Source organism: Malus sylvestris, chromosome 5 (genome assembly GCF_916048215.2).
Source record: "Malus sylvestris chromosome 5, drMalSylv7.2, whole genome shotgun sequence".
Lineage (NCBI taxonomy): Eukaryota > Viridiplantae > Streptophyta > Magnoliopsida > Rosales > Rosaceae > Malus > Malus sylvestris.
In genome coordinates, this window is record NC_062264.1 from 16,636,302 (window position 1) to 16,657,901 (window position 21,600).

General features: G+C 36.8%; 3 protein-coding genes and 1 long non-coding RNA gene across 5 annotated transcripts; 2 read left to right on the forward strand and 2 right to left on the reverse strand.

The window, feature by feature from the left end:
• The first annotated feature begins 465 nt into the window (after positions 1 to 465).
• LOC126621253 (uncharacterized) lies at positions 466 to 3,453 on the forward strand. Of its 2 annotated transcripts, XR_007622863.1 has the most exons (4): positions 466 to 1,002; positions 1,765 to 1,897; positions 2,080 to 2,151; positions 2,817 to 3,453. It is a non-coding gene; the product is annotated as an uncharacterized LOC126621253 (long non-coding RNA). The 2 variants fall into 2 exon arrangements; XR_007622862.1 differs by having other exon boundaries at positions 466 to 1,064; positions 1,814 to 2,151.
• Positions 3,454 to 5,588: 2,135 nt separating this feature from the next.
• LOC126621660 (uncharacterized) lies at positions 5,589 to 6,691 on the forward strand. Its single transcript, XM_050290200.1, has 3 exons — positions 5,589 to 5,857; positions 5,940 to 6,008; positions 6,318 to 6,691. The coding sequence occupies exons 1-3, from the start codon at positions 5,807 to 5,809 to the stop codon at positions 6,687 to 6,689; spliced, it is 492 nt and encodes a 163-aa protein (XP_050146157.1). The 5' UTR covers positions 5,589 to 5,806; the 3' UTR covers positions 6,690 to 6,691.
• Positions 6,692 to 15,325: 8,634 nt separating this feature from the next.
• LOC126622135 (alpha-amylase-like) lies at positions 15,326 to 17,513 on the reverse strand. The gene is made up of 4 exons (XM_050290787.1): positions 17,330 to 17,513; positions 17,125 to 17,254; positions 16,117 to 16,919; positions 15,326 to 15,737 (listed from the first exon to the last, which is right to left on the reverse strand). The coding sequence occupies exons 1-4, from the start codon at positions 17,414 to 17,416 to the stop codon at positions 15,483 to 15,485; spliced, it is 1,275 nt and encodes a 424-aa protein (XP_050146744.1). The 5' UTR covers positions 17,417 to 17,513; the 3' UTR covers positions 15,326 to 15,482.
• A 771-nt stretch (positions 17,514 to 18,284) lies between these two features.
• LOC126622133 (alpha-amylase-like) lies at positions 18,285 to 20,994 on the reverse strand. Its single transcript, XM_050290786.1, has 4 exons — positions 20,605 to 20,994; positions 20,349 to 20,484; positions 18,994 to 19,799; positions 18,285 to 18,752 (listed from the first exon to the last, which is right to left on the reverse strand). Exons 1-4 carry the CDS (start codon positions 20,689 to 20,691, stop codon positions 18,483 to 18,485), a joined length of 1,299 nt encoding a protein of 432 aa, XP_050146743.1. The 5' UTR covers positions 20,692 to 20,994; the 3' UTR covers positions 18,285 to 18,482.
• Positions 20,995 to 21,600: the final 606 nt, after the last annotated feature.

Consider the following 21,600-nt stretch of genomic DNA (forward strand, 5'->3'; position numbering starts at 1 on the left):
GATACTCTCGGATACTCGTCCGACACGTATCCTGGTTGATGGACACGAATTTGACATAATGGATATGTGTATCCTACATTTAGGATACATGTATCCTACTTTTAAAATACATTTACACTTTCAAAAAAAGGTAATGAGGAGGAGAAAATTAATAGGAGACATCTATAATTGAAAGTTGCTAAATACAAAGAGCTTCCCTCTAACTAAAACCATGAATACGACTCTGACACTTCTTCTACTGTATAAAGAGGATTAGATTTCGAACTTTCCTTCTCTAACAACTCAAATGTACTTGAATTTGAATGATGAATTATGTTTTAAAATGTATATTTTTGTTGCTATATACATTTTTATTTGCCGTATCCATAGCGTATCGTATCTTAATTTTTAGAGATTTTCCGTATCACCGTGTCGTGTCGTATCGTATCGCCGTATCCGTATCCGTATCCATGCTTCATAGATGAGACTTGAGTATATCGTATTTTTGTTAATGGAGACCAACACTCTTTCTGAAAATTTATGATTTTTGTTATCAGGAGATGGAAGAGAACGAAAGGAATTTGAGATATGAACTCGAAAATGCACAAACCGCATTGGATGCCAGTTGATCTGGTCAATCAGATGAATCCATTGGTGACCCGAAGACGACAGTTGAAACCGAAAATGACGTAGAAGCTTTAAAGAAGGCTATACTTGAAAAATTAGAAGAGAGGAACAAATAACTGGTCAGTTTCATTTTTGCTTTCAATCTTACAGTTGTTTCGTCCTTGTTCATTGCAAATGTGTTTGTATTTTGAATTTATTTTATCCCGATTATTGAAAGATGTTGTGATCTCTTAAAGTTCAATGGACGCACTCGAATCGATTGTGTGAATTTTATGATAAATTATGCAGTTTTGGGTTTGAATCTTTGTTTGGTGATTGGAGATTGATTTCTCTGTTTCTTCGTTGCCGATTCTGGTGCTCCCATGTCTTCATCGGAGAAGGCTGTGCCTGCTGCTGGTCTGCTTGCTGTCGTTTCTCACACTGTTAATTGTCTTTTATTTTTGTTGATTTGATTAACGGTACAAGCATATCTTTATTTCTATTAGTATCTTGATTTGCTTAACAGTTCAAGCATATATTTTCTGTGTTTATTGTTTCCTTGGTGTTTAATTTTATTTGAATTTCTTAATTTGTTCAAAGGATGCTTTGGTTAGTAGCCATTTTTATTTGGATTTATAGCACCAAGCGTATAGGTGAATGGTGAAGCGGTTTGTATGGGTTCATGTATCTTAAACATGTAGTGAGAAGTGAGGGTTTTTGGTAATCATTGATACTATGATTTAGGGTTGCTTTCTTAAACCACGATAAAGCAGTCCAAGTAATTTTAACATGGATATCATTTTATATCTTTTTTTATCTAATGCATGAGTACATGAAATGTTAAGACAATAATATATCGGGCAACACCACGTGACTTAAAATGCTAAGAGAGACACTGAACCATGTTTGATATTTTGTTTGTCTTGGTTGATTTGAATTTGAACTTTTTTGAGCTGGATTCGTGAGTTTTGTTTAAGATTTCATTTTGGGGTTGTAAATGGTTTGCCAATGCGACAGTTTACGTCTTTTTATGGTTGGATTCGTGGGTCTTTCTTTGGTTGGATTCGTGGGTCTTTCTTAAGCTTTCAAGTTCTTAGTTTTATGTAGAAATTTAATTTGGGTTTCATTTATTTGTAAAACTAGACACTTTTTTTGTGAAGATTTTCCTTTATAATTCAGTAAATGATTGCTCATTCGATTGTAAATTTGATCTCTGTAAATTTCTAAGTTATTCGGGGACTTTGTCAACATCGTAGAGTTCTCTTCACAGCGCATCACTATTCCGTGCAGCATAGCTCGATAGCAGTTTTGGGTGAGTGTCAATTGCCCAGTACATATGATTTTGCTTTAGTTTGTTCATCTTCTTTCGAATTTCTGTGCAAATATTTTTGAAGCCCAAGTGATTCAAATTTCAAATTTATGAGTAAATTGTAAAGTGTGGGTGTAGACACCCAATATGACTTTTACATGGTGTTGCTATCTGGTTTTGGACAGAATTATAATGGGGACTGTCTAAATTTTGGTTTAGCTGCAGATGAAGCGAGATCAAAAGGTTATAAATTAGAGGTATAATTTAATTTTTGTATTTGATGTGTTTGTACCATATTTGACCAATTCCGAAACTACTGAGCAGCGGTCAACGTTATACCGTCAAGGACCCAAAAGAATTTCCCTCTAACCAGGAGTCCAATCACAGCGCGACACATGTCGACATCAGAAGCCAATCATAGCGCGACATATGTCAATATCAGAAGCCAATCACAACACAACACGTGTCAATGTCAGAATGAAACTAGAAACTCTCTTTTATAAATAGAGATCATTCTCTCACAATATTTCCTAATGTCATTTGTACTAAATCATTCACTTGTACTCACTAAAGGAGAGCTTGAACCTATGTACTTGTGTAAACCCTTCACAATTAATGAGAACTCCTCTACTCCGTGGACGTAGCCAATCTGGGTAAACCATGTACATCTTGTGTTTGCTTCCCTGTCTCTATCCATTTACATACTTATCCACACTAGTGACTGGAACAATCTAGCGAAGGTCACAAACTTAACACTTTCTGTTGTACCAAAGTCCTCACTGATTTTGTGCATCAACATGATGCATCGTTGAATTAATGAATACAGCAGGAACATTGACTTGACATTTATGCTTTCGTTTTATTTTTTAGAATGGAAAACTGAATTTTGTGTGTTTATAAGTGTGTAAACTTTTAATTACAGTGGAAGTGACTGAAAATGATCGGGAATTAGTATTAAGTTTACACACCGAAAGAAATATATCGAAAATAGTATTATTTGGTAGAAGGAAAATTTGGTTTCAATTAAAGGATGGCAGGAGGAGAAGGAGGAAGACCCTTGGAGCAAGCACCAACTTGGGCAGTTGTCGATGTTTGTTTTGTTTTGGTTTCGATCCACATTGAATATTTCATTCATTTAATTGGAAAGGTTTCCTTTCACATGTAATTAGGTTAATTTCATCTTATGAAGTTATTTTTGGATTTATTATAAATGCGAAATGAGGTATTTTGATTAAATTTTAATTGCACTCCTTCTAGTGGTTGACAAAGAGAAACAAAAGAGCTCTCTATTAAGCTCTTGAGAATATCAAAGCGGAGCTTATGCTATTAGGGCTCCTATCTTTGCTTCTAACAATAGGACAAGACCGCATTTTAGATATATGTACATCGAAGGCTGTTGGGGCAACTTGGCATCCATGCAATAATAAGCAAGATGTCAGATCAGACAAAGGCAAAGATAAGAGTAGCGCTTCAGATGGCAACTCCCACCGAAGGCTTCTCTCAGCCTTGGATTCAGTGGGGGGTGGCCGATGTGAGCTGCTAGATATGACAAATGTGCAACCAAGGTACACTGAATTGTCCATACTTTTAGTTTTTATAAAATACGACAAGTTGATATACATATATATAGAGAGCTGATACCTCTTGGCAATTCATGTTATTTTGTCAAACTGGCATTTGGTATAACATTATGTAAATACTTTTATATAAATACCATGTACACACCATGCTTATAATACGTTAGGGAGTATGCAATTAGTATTCATATAGATGCTTATTCATGTTAACGATAAAAGCATCTGCTTTAAGTTTGTCCTCAAAACTTATGCTTTTTATGCTTATTAACTCGGTTATTGATAAGGCTCTTCTAGAGGCAATGTTGGCATGTAGATGATGAAGGCAGAGGACCAAAAGGCATTGGCTGTTGGGATAATTGGTCCTTCGAATTCTCGGGAAGTCTGCGATCACTATTTTTATGGTTTGTTCTTAAATTTCTCTTTTCCTCACTTAGTGGGATAAAACTTTGTTGTTGTTCTTATTCTTAAATTTCTCTTTTACGATTGCATGTAGAGACATTACAATTTTTAGTCTTTCATCCCTTGCAAGCACTGTACCATTTTGACCAAAACTTTCTCTATACTCTCCCCTTTTGACAGCCTTTAATGAATCGCCATGAGGTTTCATTTCCCACTTTTTTATCAGTTCTATTTGCATCTTTTTTCAAGCCAGAAGAGCGGACTTCATACAGTACTGTGGAGTCAAAAATATTCACAAGACGACACGTGGATTTTTGGATAAAAAAGGACAAAAATACCCTTGAAGCATACCAGGATTCCTACGCACGAGCAGCAGGCAATCATCCGTTAATCAAGTCAAAAATGCCCAAAGAAGGTAACAAATAAAAGTTATTTCATCCATATACTCCACAAGGTAACCATTCCAAACATTCCATTTAAATTAGATTAATTGGTGAATTAATGGAATTTTCCCCTAATTAATCCATTAAATAACCAATTAAATGACCCATTATGCCAATTAATCCCCCATTACATAACCCATCACCCATGACACACCAAAAGGAGCCCAAAAGGGCCGGCCACATCTTCTAAAAATGGGATTGGTCATTCTCTATAAATTAGATCCCATTTTCTCTCAAAAGACCTAAGTTGATACTCTTGCAAAACTTCCAAAAATTCTCTAAATATTTTTTCTCTCTAAATTCTAACTTTGGCATCAGAGGTTTTTTGGCCAAAGCCCCCCATTCATCGTGGGCGCGTGAGGCTCTTGGCCTTGACTTAAGGTGTTAATTGTTTTGTAGGTGCAATTTTGTCCAAGAAAATAATGGCGGAAATTTGCATCCACAAGTACAGCATGAGAGAAAAACCTATGTACAACCAATTTTTTTCAAAGGAACATAGATTACTTTATAAAGGTATCTTGATATCTCATATAATTCGTAATGAATTTCAACTCACAATTGAAAAGTTGTATTGGCTGTTTCAACTCATAGATAGTTTAAAGTGTTTATGATGTAGGTGACTGTAATGTATATTGGGTAGACAGTTAATGAACGCCTTCAAGAGCATTCTGATTGGTCCTGATGTATCTATGTAGTATCTAACTATACAACTTTCTTTTGTATGATCCTATACTGTATTTCTTTAATGTTGCACTAGATTTAACCTTAGTTTTTGACTAATGTGTGATGGTGGATTTGCAGTGTTTTTGTATGATTCATAGCTGTTGAGGATCATAGCAGCACTTCGTTTTGATTTGTAAACAAACTATATATTTTATCTTTGTCTTGGGTTACAGTATAATGTTTAACGATTGAATTTGTAAGACGGTTTAGCAATTTTTTCAAACGTACTATTCTTGCCAGATCCTCAAGTATTATGCCGCCCTTTTCTGTGTTTTTCCTCCATGTAGTAGGCTGATTACTTGAAACTATGATATTGATGACACAATACGATCTACAAATGAATGTTTCTTATAACTATCCATATATAGTAAGCAAAGTTTGACTTCATTGATTCTTGGAAGCTTTAATGAAAAGGGCTTGGATCCAAAATATTTTAACAAAAAACCACCCTATAGTTTTCTTTAACCAAAAGCACCTCAAAATTAACCATAAGGCTAGGGCTTTCAAATTCTACATGGGCTGGATTATAGAGCTCAACATGGATAAAGTTAATTCCAAAAGTACCCCTAATAGTAGAAAACCCTCCAAGGTCGATTAGAAGATCGCCTACGATTCCAAGCTCTGCTCCCTCAACGAGTATGGCCAGGTCCTCATTGTCGCCGTCGACAACGTCAGCTCCAAGCAGCTCCAAAACATCCGCGAGAGGTTGCGCGGAGACTCCGTCGTTCTAAAAGGGAAAAACACGATGATGAAAAGGTCTGTTAGGATCCATGCGGAGAAGACGGGCAACAGTGCCTACCTCAACCTCGTCCCCCTCTGTGGTACGTTCTTTGGCTCTATTTGTGGTTGCTGATTTGTTTGTATTCGTTGGTTTTCTGATTTGTTGTTGTTTTTCGGATTTAGAGCAACGTCGGTCTGATTTTCACAAAGGGTTATTTGAAGGAAGTCAGTGAAGAGGTTGGCAAGTACAAGGTAATCGAATTCGATTTCCTTTTTCGTTGTTCGAATTCATGATATAATCAATTTTAATGCGTTTTAGTTGTTGTAGTGATGTAAGATGCGTATTGTGTCATAGGAAACTATAATATGTAATTGTTTGTTGTGTAGATTTCAAATTGGTATGAAATTTAGTGTATTTATGATCAATGCGAAACCCAATTTGTTGAATTACCCGTAAAAGTAAAATTATGAAGGTTCTGCTGTTTTTGAATGTTTTTAATTCAACAAGATCCTTTTCAAATATGATTATGTACATGGTTAAGAATTTGGTGTCCAGTGCAGAAAGAACCTCATCTGAGGGTGCTTTTGATAAGGCCTACAGTTTGCATCCTCAAGGACCATTCACAAAAGCATATGGAATGTTCGGGGAGTGCATCCGGAGAAGGAGTATCATCGGCTATGCCAACATTTGGCAGTAGTTGGGTTGAACATCGTAATGATTTGGTGACAGCTTTGAATTTGTTTCTCTCTCCTTCTGGTTTTGCTACTTTCAGAGCTCCTGCTGCTTGCTTACATGTACCTATATCCATTTTTCCGATTAATGTACTGTGTTTAATTGATCAGAGACATCCAAACCATCTTTTTTATTTATTTATTTATTTTATTTGTACAAACGAGCCGTTACAAATGATTATAAATTTGGAAATGTTGTAAAATCGATAGTGTGCAGTAGAATGAATAAAACAAGACACAAAATTTACGAGGTTCCTCTACAGTCAGTGTGACTGGAGTATGTCCTTAGAGCAACAGTGGTGCTTTGATATATAATCAGGAATCATAAGATTACAAAGATAACTCTATTTTCTCCTTTCCTCTCTTCTTCCTCTCTATGTTGTGAGCCTTGTCGCTTCTCTCCCATTTCTCTGCACTGCCGTGCCTATCTCTCATCCCACTTCTCTCTATTCTCTTCAGTTTTTTTTTATTATTATTTTTTATTTTTTTATTTTTTTATTTTATAAGAAGCATGATCAAAGCATGTACATCTTTTTGTAGTGGAACAAAATAGCGGAGAACAACTATTATTCCACATATAGTTGAGTGGACATCCACTTACTTTACAACATTCCCCTTTGGATGATCACAATTTTTCGATTGACTCATTAAAATCTTGATCGGTTTTTGGATGCTCCCCCTGATTTCAAATCATTTAGGCTGATCGTTGATCCTTCTGCTTTAGTCTCTTAGTGAGAAGAGTTGCCGAAAGAGGTGTTTTACTTGTTGTTAATTTTCCACAAGCTTGTTCTTGAATTGGGCTGGAGGGCCTTCTGGTTTCCTCCCAAAGTCTGAATTTACTTCATTTATCTGGAGCTAAATTTTATTCAAGGGTGATGGACACTTGATCTTAAATCAAACTTATGATTTCTTCAAGGATCTTAGAGGCTTGATCTTGAATGAAATTGGACCATGAGGAGCTTCATGTGGCAAGTGATCTTCGACTTTGTCGAGGATGAATCAATACGTGTCATTTTTGCTTGCCTTATATGTTCCCATTGCATAAGTGGTATTTTCCCTGGTTTTCCCTCATGCATGTGTGGCATCTTCTCTTGTAGGATTTGTCCACTGATGCAGGAGTGGAATGCAACCCTTACATTTGAATGATTCATCATTTCTTGGTGACTCATCCATGTGTGGCAGCTTCAGTGTAAATAGCCAACATCATATCAACAGTTGAATATGAGTACTTGAGAGTAATGCAAGGCAAGCAACCAGGCAAAGATTCCGGGCTATCGGTTCCTTACCGGAAGTTTGAGTGGAGGTTTCGACATATTGCTTTCTTTATCCTTGTTTTTGCAGGTAAGAACAAGGACAAAGGAAATGACATGGAGAAAGCATGATACGAGATACTCTTGCTCTGGTGTGACTTGTTTTAAAGAGGTATTCTCGGAGAGAAAGAAAACTAAGTATGTTGAGATGTTTGGTTGCAGATGCATTTTCGGCAATGAGAGAGAGTTAGGAGTTTTGGATGTGTGCCTTGCCATTGAAGATGAAGGTTGACATATATAGGGATTTCCTAATAGTAGGTAGTGATGTGGATGTGGCTTTGTCATCCACACTTGTCGGCAACAGTGTTGTAGTTGGAATAGTGAAATTCACGCGTTTTCAACTCTGTCAGAGATTTTTTGACAAAATTGCACGTGATATCCAAAAAGCCGAGATTGCGTCTGAAAAATGTTGACTGACTTTATGCAGGGAAATTCGGCTTTTGAAATTTGGAGAGCAATGCCTCTTCGATCTCTGAACAAGTGGCTCTGTTGCCTCTCATTTTATAAAGGTATCAATTGTATTCAAAATGCACACTTTGAAGATTTCCCGCCTGTGAAAATTGTCTCTACTGTATTTATGAGATTTCACTATATCCAACCATTTTCTTTCATCAATTTTTGAAAATGGCTTGCCCATCTAACATTTGCTTAGATTTGAGTCTTAGGACTAATATAGGCGAGCTGCATCAGGATAATATATGGCGCCCGTCTTTCTTATCTTCAAATGACCCCCTTACAGTTAGAGATTCTGTGATGAAGAATAACATAACCGCTACAGTGGTAGCTAGAAATCTTTTCACTCCAAAGGATAACAGAATCCTTTCAGAACGGTCTAATGAGTTGGCCGTTCAAGACTCCTTGGTTCTCAGTGTTCAGTGTGCTGGCTCCGTTTCCAATATAGGCCAACACCTACTTGCTCGAACTCACCAAGTTGAATCATTGATAGCTGAGGTGTCAAATCTTAAACAAAAGATCAAAGGGCTCAAGCACCAGAATAGAGTGTTACACATGCTTACAAATAATTACTCAACGAGCATGAAAAGAAAGCTTGACCAGCTGCTGGAATTCGAAAGTCGAACTCAAAGTGACAATCAGAGATTCGATGCTTTATTCCAAAGGCACCTATTGCCTTCATCATCTGGAGTTTTACTAAGTATTGAAACTCCAAATAATCAACCTCTGGTGCCTCCCCCTTTTGGGGTACTTCCGAGTACTGAGGTTTCACATGATGTATTGTGTCAAATACATTAAAGCATATACTTCACTAAGATGTTGTACTTCTGGATCAAATATCAATTCATCTTCTCCCTCACGAGGATGAATGATTTTTCTTATTATCTAAATATTAATAACCACTTGAGTTTTCAACTCATGATCTTCAATCCAAATGATTCTTTAATATCATAAACATCATGGATAAGGTTCGTGTTGGCATATTGTTCGATCTGCAGTTCGAGACAATATTTCTCTCAACACTTTATAATCTTTCTTGACTCTTCAGAAGAGTTCTAATTTAATGTCATTGACTCTTGCAAGAGATTTTAGTATGTTGCAACAATATCATAATGATAGTACTCACTAAGGCAATTTATACCATCCATTGGTATTGAGTACATATTTTATGCTTTACCTTTCGGGGGCTTACTTCTAGCAATTTGAATCCTTCAGGGATTTTCTACACTTCATGACACATTTTCCTTTGGAATTTATATAGAGCAACTTGCTCCCATGTATAACTGAGGGATTTACTTATGGAGATATGATATGGGCGACTCACAACCTTTCGTATATAATTCTCCATTCATATGAATTCGTTTACAACCTTGTGTCATATCATGTGAGTATATTTCACTATATTACAAATGCCCATATGTAACCTCATTGGTTCAACATATTTTGGCTATTTGTATTGCATTCAAGTATATAGGTACATTTTTTCATGTTCTTACAAAATTGTAATGGAATTGTCTTTCTCTATTTTGGCCAATAATTTTGTTGACGAAAAAGAACAGGGCTCAATATCAATACAACTCATTGATGAATTTAGTAGCTACTTATAAAAAACCAAAATCACCATTGGTTATCATCAATCCGTGATCCCATATTCTCATGTGCGATGCATGCATAAAAACTTTTCATTTTTTTTGGATATCCATTGCCTCTTCAAGGGCATTACACTATCTTTTCCAGGATAGTTGTAATTTAGAGAATGTGGATCATAACCTCCTCTAGAGCGTTATAGAGCTTGGATTTTAATCTCCACTTCCGGGAGTTGAGTCATTTGGAACCTATACGTCTATCATGCTTCATCCATGAGACATCAACATTCCCATGTCCGCGGATTGTTGTATATCCATGCGGCAACTGTCATGCTTCTGGCATGCAACAATTATGCTTCAGGAATACAATAGTTTAGGAGTGCCATATTCTTCCTCTTTCGGAAGACTAAATTTTTTTGAGTTTGAGGGTCTGCCACGCTTCAGGCGTACAACAGATAATTATTTGCTGCCTCATTATATTGTCCAACAGGGACATTAATCCTTGTAGGCACATTTGCAGCAAGTGTATGTGATTTCATCACTTTCGTTGCATCATTAAATGCATCTGGAATTTGATTGGCATCATTCAATTATTTGTACTTCATTTTCATGTTGATTGCTTCGTGAATCAAAATAAGACAAATTCTCTTCATTCTTTTGGAACGGTCTTTTCTCATCATTCTTCTGGAATGATATTTTCTCATCGTTCTTCTGGAATGGTGTTATTTTCTTCCCCTAACAGCAGGAAATTGTCTTATCAAAATGACAATCTGCAAACCATGCGGTAAACATATCCCCAGTCAAGGGTTCTAAATATTGAATGATATATGGTGTTCAACAGCAATGCCCAATCCGCGATGATGCCTCATTTCAGTACGTTGTGGCAGTGCAATAGGCACATAGACAATACAACCAAAAACTCGTAAATGTATAATGTTTGGCTGGTGCCCAAACAAGAGTTGTACTTAGAAGTATTGATGGTTGGCAACATGTCTCAAACAAATGCATCATGTAAAATTTGCATGTTCCCATTTGGAAATTTCGTTTTCATGAGCAGAGTACAGGTAATCAATTTCATCCGCTTAATAAATAATTCTGCTAAACCATTTTTGGTTATGGACATGAGGAGCATAGCGTTCAACATCAATGTGTAGTGACATGCAATAATCATCAAAACTTTGAGCTGTAAACTCTCTAGCAAACATGCATTATATTATCATTTACATAAATCAAGGAACTTCTGGTCCTTATTTAATAGCCTATGGATTGGGATCCTCATGGCCTTTATTACAATTAAGTTGTGGCACTTCGGCTCTTCAAACTTAAGGTACTCATCAACGAACTTCATGTCCGAGCTTGAGGGTCTAGGGACTCCATCTTCGGGTCCAATCATTTTATGTGATGAGGATCAAGAAACTTCAAGTTCTGATCTGATCAAGGAACTTCGGGTCCAGTATGTACTCATTGTAACAAAAAGAAGTACAATAAATAAATTAAAGCAATAGATAGTAATTCCAGCCATGGTAAATAAATTGCTTTTAAGTAAATAAATCTTGTGACAAGGGCTTTGATTCAGCACCATTCACATAAATTCCATCCACTGTAAATAAATTGCTTTAAATAAATAGAACTTGTGATGGGGTTTTAAACCAACACCATGCACATAAATATGACAAAACAGAAAATGCAATGATTAAGTCCTCATCTTGTGCTTTTTCATTTTCTTGGTCTGCCATTTCTTTTGTTTCATCCTTTTTATTTTTATTATTATTTCACAGTTCTAAGTCATTTTAGTTACTTAGGAAATAATAGTAACAATAAGTTCCAATTAGTGTTCCTCCTCTGTGAGTTTCGAAAAAGTTGAAACGGTTCTCATAAGTTTTGGAGTCAAGAGTGTCTACAACGTATGAGAAGATCAAACCGTTGGATTTAGCTCAAATTTTAGTATGATATGGATATAAGGATACCGAACAACTTTCGTGAAGAAACAATTTTGATCTGAGCTACCTAAATGAAGTTTTGGTACTCATAAGTTGCCTGTCTAATTTTCTGCGGAAATTGGAAATTGGTTTGGTATTTCAGGCATCTGCAACGATCGCACCGTTGGAATTTTCTGAAAATTTGATATGTTGTAGGTATTGGGCGGACGAACAACTTTGAAAATTTCGATCTGAGGTCTGCAAGTTGGAGTTACGAGGTTGTTTACATGGCTTTTAGATTCTCTACGAATTTTGAATCTGTACTATTTTGCTTCTGCAAAGGATGATATACAGTCATACAACAACATATATATATATATATATATATATTTGCTTCAGGAAAATCAATAGTACAAAGATTTTAAGATGAAATGAAAAGATTTTCTTATCTGTGAGATTTCAGGAGACAGATGTGAACATGATTTGTGATGTTGTGCTTTCCACTGATACGAGAGCTTCTCGTGCTGATAACGTGTTGTAAAATCGATGGTATGTGCAGTGGAATGAATGAAACAAAACACAACATTTACGAGGTTCCTCTACAGTTAGTGTGACTGGAGTATGTCCTCGGGGCAGCAGTGGTACTTTCATATATAATCTAAAATAATAAGATTACAAATATAACTCTATTCTCTCCTCTCCTCTCTTCTTCATCTCTCTGCCGTGAGCCTTGTCGCTTCTCTCCCATTTCTCTGCACTGCCGTGCCTATCTCTCATCTCACTTCTCTCTATTCTCTTTTGTTTTTTTTTTGTTTTAATAAGAAACATGATCAAAGCATGTACATTTTTTTGTAGTGGAATAAAATAGTGGAGGACAACTATTATTCCACATATAGTTGAGTGGACATCCGCTTACTTTACAACAGGAACTGATTTCCGTACTATCATTTTTCCCTTCCTCTGTTGGATTCAGGACAAACATGACATCTTTGAAAAGTCATGTTTCAATCTAAAGTTCAAAGTAGCATGACAAACTCAACACAAATATTATTACTATTTTTTAAATAGAACATTGATACTATCACTATTTTTCAAACTGAACATGGCTATTATCATTATTTTTTAAACTGAACACTGATATTATCACTATTTCTTAAACTGAACACTGATATTATTATTATTTATTAAACTGAACAATGACTATTTCTTAAACTGAACACTACCAATTTCTTATACTGAACACTACCAATTTCTTATACTGAACACCACCAATTTCTTAAACTGAACGCTGATACTATCACTATTTCTTAAACTGAACATTGATACTATCACTATTTCTTAAATTGGACACTGACTATTTATTAAACTAAACACGAATACTATCATTATTTCTTAAACTGAACACCGATGCTATCCCTATTTCTTAAACTGAATATTGACTATTTTTTAAACTAAATGCTGACTATTTATTAAACTAAATGCTGACTATTTCTTAAACTGAACACTAACTATTTTTTAATATGATACTATCACTATTTCTTAAACTAAATACTAATACTATCACTATTTCTTAAATTGAATACTGACTATTTATTAAACTGAACAAGAATACCATCACTATTTCTTAAACTGAACACCGATGCTATCACTATTTCTTAAACTGAACATTGACTATTTCTTAAACTGAACATTGACTATTTCTTAAACTGAACACTAACTATTTCTTAATCTGAACGCTAATACTATCACTATTTCTTAAACTGAACACTGATACTATCACTTTTTCTTAAATTGAACCCTGACTATTTTTTGAACTGAACACGGATATTATCACTATTTCTTGAACTGAACAGTAGTACTATCACTATTTCTTAAACTGAATACTGACTATTTCGTAAACTGAACATTGACTATTTCGTAAACAGAACCGATTATTTTTTAAACTGAGCTGACTATTTTTTAAACTGAACACTGACTATTTTTTAAACAGAACACCCACTATTTCTAGAACTGGACACGAATATGATTATTTCTTAAATTGAACTTTGGTACTATTACTATTTCATAAATTGAATATTGACTATTTCGTAAACTGAATATTAACTATTTCGTAAACTAAATATTGATTATTTCTTAAATTGAATATTGAATATTTCTTAAATTGAACACTGATACTACCACTATTTCTTAAATTGAACATGAACTATTTCTAGAACTGAACGCGGGTATTATCACTATTTATTAAACTAAACACTTATACTATCACTATTTATTAAACTGAATACTAACTATTTTTTAAAGTTGAACACCGACTATTTACTTTCTTTCGCTTCTTCTCTAATCTCATGCTCCAGCTCAAACCTAGAACAAGAACACCCATATATATGTAACTAAAATTTCCTTTAATTATGATCATGGCAATTATGATACAATTTTTTGCAGGTCCTTGAATTCTTTGTTTCTTTTTGTTTGTTGGTTTGGCATGTTCACTAATAAGTAGATCCCACTAAACATCCAAACCCATCTTTTTTTCAGTTTTTTAATTTATGCAAAGTTAAGACAACCAGCTTGCAACAATGTTATAAAAATTGGGGAACTAAATCTTACACATTAACCAAAGGGCCAAATTACTATAAAAATTCGACACAGGGAACAAGATTAGTGTTGTCAAATGCCAATTAAAAAAAAATTAAAACTGGAATTTTGGACTGAGTGCGAGTGGAATTCCAGATTTCCAAAGGGGAAGGGACAGAAGGAACACAGTTCAGGAACTTGAAATAAAATTGGTAATTTGATGTAACGTGTGTCATTTCCTTCTTTCTCCTCCTCCTCAATGTCGCTTCTTCAAAGGCCACAAATCTCTGTCGACGCACACGAAGGCCCCGGTAATGTCAAAGACCACATGGGAATAGCAGCCAAGTCCCACCACTTGGAGTGGTCTATTGGTATCCCAAACGGCTTGGGAAGATCTGGGAGCAAGAGGAAGAAACCCGAGGTCATCATCATGATGCTCTGCATGCACAACCATTTAATTGAGGATACACCAGGAAGGATATACATGATGGGAAAGAGAAGAGGAAGCTTATCAAGCATTTGAGTGTATCTCATTACCATGATTCTAGCTCCTGTTATAATACCCATTAGGAAATTGGGAACCAGAGAAGCTACAACCATCATGAGGCTCTCTATACACATAATGCGAAAACTCCGGTCGAAATTTCACCAGATAATAAGAGTGGTTGCAACCAAGCAGAATATGCTGGAGGTAAGGGTGAAACATGATCTTCTTCTTTCCATCCATGTTGGTATTCAACACAAGCAGAATATGCTGGAACTCCTCATCTGTGAATTCTCTGCTCGCGTGTGTGTGAGTTGCTGTGAGGGCAAAACTGGAAACTCATTGTTTGGGCCATTATAATTGAACGTATTCAAGATAATTCGGTGTCTCGGAAGAACCCTAGCATCTAAGTTACACATTCCGCATTCCTGAGAAGTCTTTGAAATGTGACTCTAATTGTCATGTTTTTTACGTGAAGGGTCTTGTAATTTTGATGGACTGCAAACATATATAGGAGAAAACTCCACTTTCTTGGTTATTATTCTCCATCTTGGAGGAATATAAAAAAACAAAACGTTGGGAAATAAAATACATGATCAACTTTTAAATTACTATAACAGAGAGTTTATTTAATTCAAAAGTAGTCTTATTCCAGATGATACAGGCCCTCATGCCTTTCTCTCCCACACGGCATAATCCTTTCCAGAAGTCGAAACTTGGAAGTTCGGAGGTATAAGTTGGCCTAAATCCATCTTCGGACCAATCTTGACTATGATTTTCTCATCTATGGAAGCTACATAGACATCTGCATCGGCTGCTAGAATGCGCAAGGCACTGTCGGGTTTGATCCCATTTCTCGATCTGATTGCAGTGAGTTTAGAGATCTCCCCTTTCAAGCCCCAGTCAAAGAAGTGATCATAAAACTGTCACAAAAGATAATGAGATAAACAACTTTTAAGCGTGGACCATAGGTATCGGTTATAAATAAGTTCACCAGAGCAATAGCAAGAACGCAAATGCTAAATAGTGAGTGCTTCACTCTGCCTCAATTCTCACATTCTTTCATATTTTTATAGATTGGAAACAAATTCATTATAAAGAAGGATGGCAATGTTATAGCTTGAGAAAAACGTAAATAATACCATATGCAAAACTGACGCAATTGCTGACACTCTCTGGTACAGGTGGGCCCTACATCATTTGTATATGGGGCCAGCCTTTATAAAAGAATATGTCAACAATGATGTCGGGTTTGCATGCCTATAGCATTACTCAAAGTTAAATGAAAGTGTACGAGCTTACTATTGATGGGATCCCTGGATGAGTGAGAATGTAAGCATATCCCTGCATGACCTTATCAGATGGAAATGGCCACAAATGTTGTGTGGAACCTGTATCATGATTGTCAATGAAAGTTACACTACTTCCTGGCTTCAATCCGATCATCCCTGGAGCGCCACCATTCGAGTCCTTCAGCCTCCAAAGCTCCCCTTGGACTGCAGCTTGAAGTATCCCTTTAGTTGTAAAATCAAATGCTGTAACACCTCCTCCAGCACTCTCCACCCATCCGACTAGCGCTTGTCGATGTGCATCTTGATCTGGGTTCGGTTTTCCATCACTTCCATAAGAAAGGGAATTCCAAAGTTCCCCTACTGCGAAATTTGGACTTGTATTTGTCATATACAGCTTGGTATATTCAGGAGCATATCCCTTAACAAAATCAAATCTCCAACCACTGAACCCGATTTCAGTCTTTAACCAATTCATCCAATCCGAGAGCTCTTTCTGAACCCTTGTGTTTTTGTGGTCAATGTCAGGAGCACCACCGAAGTCCTCTCCAGTGTCAGGGTTTCCCTTGCCATCAGAATATTTTGTATCATCACCGCAAATAAGAGACGGCCCCCAATCAAGGCGATCATCGTCAGTTCCTCCCTCAAAGATGCACCATATTCCTCTCTCGTCTTGCTTCTCTGCAGTTCTGTGGTTTATAACTATATCTGCCACAGACTGTATCCCACTGTTGCGGTACGCACTTACCAGTGACTTCAATTCATCTTTGTTTCCAAATTTTGAATTGAGATCATAAAGCCTTCCCGGCATGTATCCTTGGGAAATATATGAGATGAAGCTTCAGGACAATATTGTCATATAAGGGTCATACAAGACTGTTCTTTTGAAAGTAAACACCTAATACCGGACTTCGCGTGCTAGTCCGGAGATCATATTCTAGCTCAAAAACTTTAAACAAAATCTGGTTTGGTCTAATGACAAAGTTCAAAAGAGAGTTTACAGTTTAGGACATAGAAATACCTTCATCTGAAGCAGCATGAGAAGATGGAGGAAGCCAAACATGTGTGATTCCGGAACTAGCTAGGTCTGGTACAGACTGCTTTAAAATGTTGTACCATCCTCCCTTCCTGCTTGATTCCCAGTTGAACCCCTAACCATCAAAGACCCGAAAACACGTTAGTCCTATTGCGAGAGAGAGAGAGAGGTAAAGTATTCATATAAATACCTGAAAGAGGATCTGTGAAGCAGTGAAGTTGGGTGTGAGAAGGATAGAGAGTAGGAAACAGATGAGGGGAACGTTTCGAGTGTTCATGTCTCCTTTGAGCTTGAATTGCTTTGTGAACGTTATGGTTCAATACTGTTTTTCAATGTTATATAACAAGATGGAGGGTGTGAAAACTCGACAGTTATCTGGCCCAAAAGAGGCGCAAATTTGACTTTTCTGGCAAGTGATTTGATTTGTAAGGAAAGAAACTAAGGTACGAGATTAATGAGAACAGTCAGACCAAGGATAATGATCCAACATGGGAGAAAAATCTTGGGAGGAGACTTCACTTGGTTCCAAAATCTTGACTATTTTGGTAAGTGGAAAGCTGACTGCTACTTTGCCAAAAGATGTGAAAAAAACTTCGACTGTTTTGTTAAGTGAAATCCCGACTGTTTTGTTTAACTGTGTTGATATACAAAATCAGTGAGGACTTTGGTACAACAGAAAATGTTAAGTTTGCGACCTTCGCTAGATTGTTCCGTTCACTAGTGTGGATAAGTATGCAAATGGATAGAGACAGGGAAGCAAACACAAGATGTATGTGGTTCACCCAGATTGGCTATATCCACGGAGTAGAGGAGTTCTCATTAATTGTGAAGGGTTTACATAAGTACATAGGTTCAAACTCTCTTTTAGTGAGTACTAGTGAATGATTTAGTACAAATGACATTAAGAAATATTGTGAGAGAATGATCTCTATTTATAGAAGAGAGTTTCTAGTTTCATTCTAACATTGACACATGTCGTGTTGTGATTGGCTTCTGATGTTGACACGTGTCGCGCTATGATTTGCTTCTGATGTCGACACGTGTCGTGCTGTGATTGGCCTCCTGGTTAGAGGGAAACTCTTCGAGATTGCTAGCAATGACGGTTTAACTGGATTCTCCATCGATAAGAATCTTTGCAGGAGGTCTTGAATCAAATCAGGCAACATTAACACTGTCCTGACTTCGGCCAAATTGTTGCTTCCAGAGAATCTACACATGTTATAGTCTCAAATAGGGGGTTAAAAGACCCCGATTTCTATTTTGGTTGAGGACTACTGTTTGCTTTATCCTCAATAATTAAGCATATAATACACTTGTGATACAGAAATTTGTAATTAATTAGTTCATTCCAACAAGGCTCCTGCTTTTTTCTCCCACACACAGTAATCATTTCCAGAAGTTGCAATTTGGTAGGTTGGAGGTACAAGGTTCCCCACGTCATACCTTGGACCAATCTTTGCTATGATTTTCTCATCTGTGGCAGCTACATAGAGATCTGCATCAGATGCTAGAATACGCAAGGCACTGTCAGGTCCGACCCCGTTCCTTAATCTGATTGCAACGAGTTTAGTGATCTCCTCTTTCAAGCCCCAGTCAAAGAAGTGGTCATAAAACTGTTACAAATATGTTCAGATAAGGAAAATTTAAGAATGTATAAGTAAAAAAAAAAAACATTAGTTCACTAGATCAACATAGTTGTTGACTAAATCCTAACAAAGTTAACTTTTCTGTCCAAAGAGATTTCTGTTCCAATAACTATAAATCTCAAATTGTACTCAGCTAGACGAATTTTAGCGGTTATGAAGATGCCAGCTTTCCAGCTTGGAAGAAAGTAAATCAAATTTAGAATCTTACGATTGAGGGGATTCCCGGATGAGTAAGAATGTATGCATATCCCTGCATGACTTTATCTGATGGAAATGGCCACATGTTCTGTGTAGAACCTGTATCATGATTATCTACGAAAGTTACACTCTTTCCTGGTGACAAGCCAATCATTCCTGGTGCCCCTCCATTCGAATCTTTCATCCGCCATAGTTCCCCTTGGACTGCAGCTTGAAGTATCCCTTTCGTAGTAAAATCGAATGCTGTAACATCGCCACCAGCACCCTCTACCCATCCCACAAGTGCTCGACGGTGAGCATCTTGATTGTACTCGAGTTTTCCATCACTTCCATAAGCAAGGGAGTTCCAAAGTTCCCCTACTGAGAAACTAGGCCTCGTGTTTGTCACAAACAACTTGGTGAATTCTGGAGCGTATCCCTTGACAAAATCAAATCGCCATCCATTAAACCCGATTTCAGTCTTTAGCCAATTCATCCAATCTGAGAGCTCTCTCTGGACTCTTGTGTTAATGTGATCAATGTCAGGAGCAGCACTGAAGTCAGCTCCAGTGTCAGGGTTGCCCTTGCCATTGGAATAAGCTGTGTCATCGCTGCAAATAAGAGACGGGCCCCAATCAAGGCGATCATCTGGAGTTCCTCCTTCGAAGATGCACCATATTCCTCTTTCATCTTTCTTCTCTGCACATCTGTGGTTTATGACTATATCTGCAATGCTTTGTATCCCGTTGTCATGGAAGGTGTTTATCAGCGCCTTGAGTTCATCTTGGTTTCCGTATCTTGATGCATTCAGATCATAGAGCCTTCCAGGCATGTATCCTGGGAAAAGTGAAGAGTCAAATGACAGTCATCAGCTGCTGCAAGTAGCTAATGACTAAATAGGAAGAATGTTATCAAACTAAAGTTCAGTGCCGTTTGGTGCCTAGGACTGGAATATAATTTAATACTTTATTGTACTCAAGGTATATATGTCGACGGAATAAAGGAAGTCCTTGTGTTTAACTCGAAGGTAGAAGATAGATTACTCAGGAAGAAAATTTATCCCTTTTAATCCCCTCAAAATAAAAAAATCATTCACCTCTACCTACACACATGAATTATATGAGCTATTCGACGAATTCTAGGTACCAAACTAGCCCTATATATGGAAAATTGAATTAGACCAAACGATGAAAACGGATGGATTTAAAACGATTCCGTATAAATCAAAGTTCATTTCAAATATATTGTATCGAATTGAATGCATCCTATCTGATGTTTAACAGATTTGTTAAACTAATTCGGCTGCGTTATCAAATTGTAACCTGGTTTTGAGTAGTAACTGAATTGAAAAGTGCTAAACGGGGGAGGTGAAAGAATAGCATATACCTTGAGGTGAAACAGAATGAGAAGGTGGAGGAAGCCAAACATGCGTAATCCCAGAAGAAGCTAGTTGTTGAGGTATGGACTGGCTTAAAGATTTGTACCATCCTCCTTCCTCCTTCCATGATTCCCAATTGAACCCCTGATCATCGCTCACCGGCCAGCCCCAGAAAAACCGGTTAGTCATTCAAACACACACACACACACACATATATATATATATATAGAGAGAGAGAGAGAGCGAGAAAGAGAGAGAGATTACCTGAAATAGGATCTGGGGAGCAGTTAAGTTGGGGAGTAGAGGTATACAGAAAAGGAGAAAGAAGAGGGAAGTGGTTCGAGCTTTCATGTCTCTTTCCTTGCAGAATTTATTACCAGAATGTTTGTTTGAGGTTAAATTGTAAAGATTATCGATCGATCTAACTCTAACTCTTAACAATTCAGATGGATTGGATAATCTGGATTGGAGGTGTGAAAAAGTTACTCATATTCCACTTCAAGTCTTCGCGTCAAGAGTCAATATATTGGAATTCCTTACAAGCCAAGCTCAAGCATTATATTGAATTGGCTACAGTTTTGTTTGTGGTGAGTTGACACTTCCTCCCCACAACACCAATGTCACGCATCCAAATGGAGTGCTTTTGCAGTTAAGTCGATAGAGAGAGAGAGAGTTTAATAGCATCGTAAAAGACACATCTTTTTTTTTTTTCTCTAATAAGAGCCTGGTTGAGAAAGAATCTCTAGAAAACAATTCTGCTCACAAACGCTTTGTATTTCACGAAAAAAAGTACTTGTACGCATAAACGCTTTTGTTAATTAGAAGCAAATCGAAAATCACACGATCTGACATAGACATGAAAGTATTAAAAACTTTTTTTTTCCGCCAAACGCTATAAAAAGAGCTTTTCATTTCTGGAACATTCTTTTAGCTGCTTTAAAAAGCACTATGAAACTGGCCCTTGAGTATTAACACTACAATTGTATTTGTTTGTGAATCAGAGTCCGCCTAGAATCAAACCACACAATCTGGGAGAGACATGCCGAACTTTTGAATGTGAGAGCCTCCAAATTCAAGAAGTTCAAGGACTTGTGCATAAAAAGCATGCATGTGGAGTGCGGACATTTCACAACAACACATGCTCTAACAAGCTATAAGCAACACGCTATCTATGGGAGAACAGACAAATTACGCAACATAAACTGAGGATGGAAACACAAGGGGTCCGTTTCGAAATGTTTCTATTTTTGTTTTCCATTA